This window comes from Camelina sativa, chromosome 5, assembly GCF_000633955.1.
Source record: "Camelina sativa cultivar DH55 chromosome 5, Cs, whole genome shotgun sequence".
NCBI lineage: Eukaryota > Viridiplantae > Streptophyta > Magnoliopsida > Brassicales > Brassicaceae > Camelina > Camelina sativa.
The window spans coordinates 3,350,904-3,352,953 of record NC_025689.1 but is presented as its reverse complement, the minus strand read 5'-3'; the positions used below and the strand labels follow the sequence as shown (position 1 = coordinate 3,352,953).

The window sequence follows — 2,050 nt, the reverse complement described above, 5'->3', positions numbered from 1 at the left end:
CTGCCGATGTCAAGAGCTACACGTTTTGAACCGTCTCCATTGGGAGGACAAAGAGTCTTGAGCTGTGTAAGAAACGATGGGCTTATGGTTGGGTCGGAGTTTCCGGTCACAGTGAAGTTGTATAGACGGTAACGGAAGAAGAGACAGTCGGTTTGTCCTATTGTATGTGCACCTGTTCGCGTATAGATTAGACATATTTATGAGCCAACTACTTGGAAGGGAAAAGGTGAATATAATGGATCAGAGAAACAAATCATGCCATGTTCAATATGCACAATTCTAAGTGTAATTAATTACTATTTAAGATGGCCTAACGCAAGGGTGTCTCAAATATTCCCTTATCAAAAAAGACCAGAAGGCAAATTTTTGTAAGCTTAACTTTTAGTCACTTGCGTAGTTTAACTTTATTTTCATGTTGGTATGTGATGTCTAGTGCAGACATACCTTATATACTTCCAATTTTTGAAGAAACTCTACTTATGTTTCTTCTGAACGTATGCATAGAGTATAAATTTGAAAAGAATAAACCAACTTAACAAGAAATTAAAAAATAATTGGTTTTAAGCTTTAAATATCAAAAAAGAGAGATATAGAAGAATAGATATACCGAGAAGAGTAACGAGATCATGAGTATCCAATCCTTTATCTAGAAACTTTTGCTTTTGAATAGCAACAGAGTCGAATGGAGAAGGTAGATTCGATGCTTCCGATGCCAACGAGATTCTCCCGTCTTTACGACCCGTTGGTACTCGCCAGCTTGGTCCATCACTCTTGTTTCCCATAAATTAATATACGGAACTAGGTGATATTAGTAATTGGAAAAACTACCAAAGAAAATTAAGTAACCTAATTAGGTTTAGTAAACTTGCGTACCAAGTCGACAGAGTCACGAGCAGCAAGTGCAAGTATATCTGCACATGACACAACTCCTGGACACAACGACTCGAGCTTGGCTTTTGCATCATCGATTACTTCCAGCCCTCTTAGACCGAGATTTGCTAGAGCGGCTTGCTCCGCAGATTTCCCTTTGATTAACACCGAACCATCACAACCCTAGTATTATATATGTCATGTTCAAAGTCAACAATCTAACTTGCATATAATTGATACAAGGAGGTCAAGATTAAAAAAGAAAGAAAGGAATTGAAACCTGAACAAAACAGTCATGGAAATGAAGCCTAAGCAAGCCAGGGGAAATTGTGGGATCAGAATCAAAGTGAGATTGAACAGTGGATCTTACTATCGACTCAGCTTTCGGACATGAAGTTGAATAATAACCATTTTTTAACGATTGGCTTCTAACTTCTTTTCCCAACACCAACACTAACACTATTATCATTACATAACAATACTTGACTCCCATTTTTCTTTACTCTTTCTTTTTCTGTTTTGGTTAATTAGCATGCAATGATGTTCAAGACCCAACTTATACTTATATCCACTCTCACACACATACATATGCCTTTTTGTCTCAATGGAACCGTGTGGGGACACATAGTGCCTACTTCACTTTCCTATTATTTACGGGAATTGTTTTTTTTTTAATTGATTTATACTGGTATATACACTTGGTTGCCACTATGATGAATTAATGGGTTTGGATTTATAATAGTTTTGATATAATTTTATTCGGAAAAAACACATGCGCAATCTACGAGTTTCGTGCTAACTAGCTAGTGCTAACGCCCTTTCAAAATCTGTTTAAACCTTAAATTTTTTAATTTTATCAAACCAAAAAAAAAAAACTTAATTTTTTGAAGAAAAAAGGAACAGTTTAAAGAAACAACAAAATACGTCCTTTCAAAAATAGTTTTGATTCGTTTGCTTTACTAAAAGCGTCTTTTGATCTCACCTCAAACTTTAGCAATCGATGAAATAAGCAAACGTGTTCACAACTTGATTGAGATATAAGCCGTCACTATTTCCCCCCTTTCACATCAGCCTCTCTTGTAGTTCCTCTTGTTTAGTACTATTTACACACACCTTCATGATGAACATAGCATGCATGCTATATAGTATTGATAGACTTTTTCCAAGTGTTTTATTATTT

General features: G+C 35.8%; 1 protein-coding gene across 1 annotated transcript in view; it reads right to left on the bottom strand.

Annotated features, from left to right (window-relative positions):
- Positions 1–1,413, bottom strand: part of LOC104785235 (peroxidase 25) — a 2,893-nt gene extending 1,480 nt beyond the window's left edge. Inside the window, exons 1-4 of the mRNA XM_010510413.2 lie at positions 1,151–1,413; positions 874–1,053; positions 608–770; positions 9–172 (exon numbers count right to left, since the gene is read on the bottom strand). Of these exons, the coding sequence (XP_010508715.1) occupies positions 9–172; positions 608–770; positions 874–1,053; positions 1,151–1,363 (720 nt within the window). The 5' untranslated portion in view covers positions 1,364–1,413. The remainder of the gene's footprint in view (positions 1–8; positions 173–607; positions 771–873; positions 1,054–1,150) is intronic.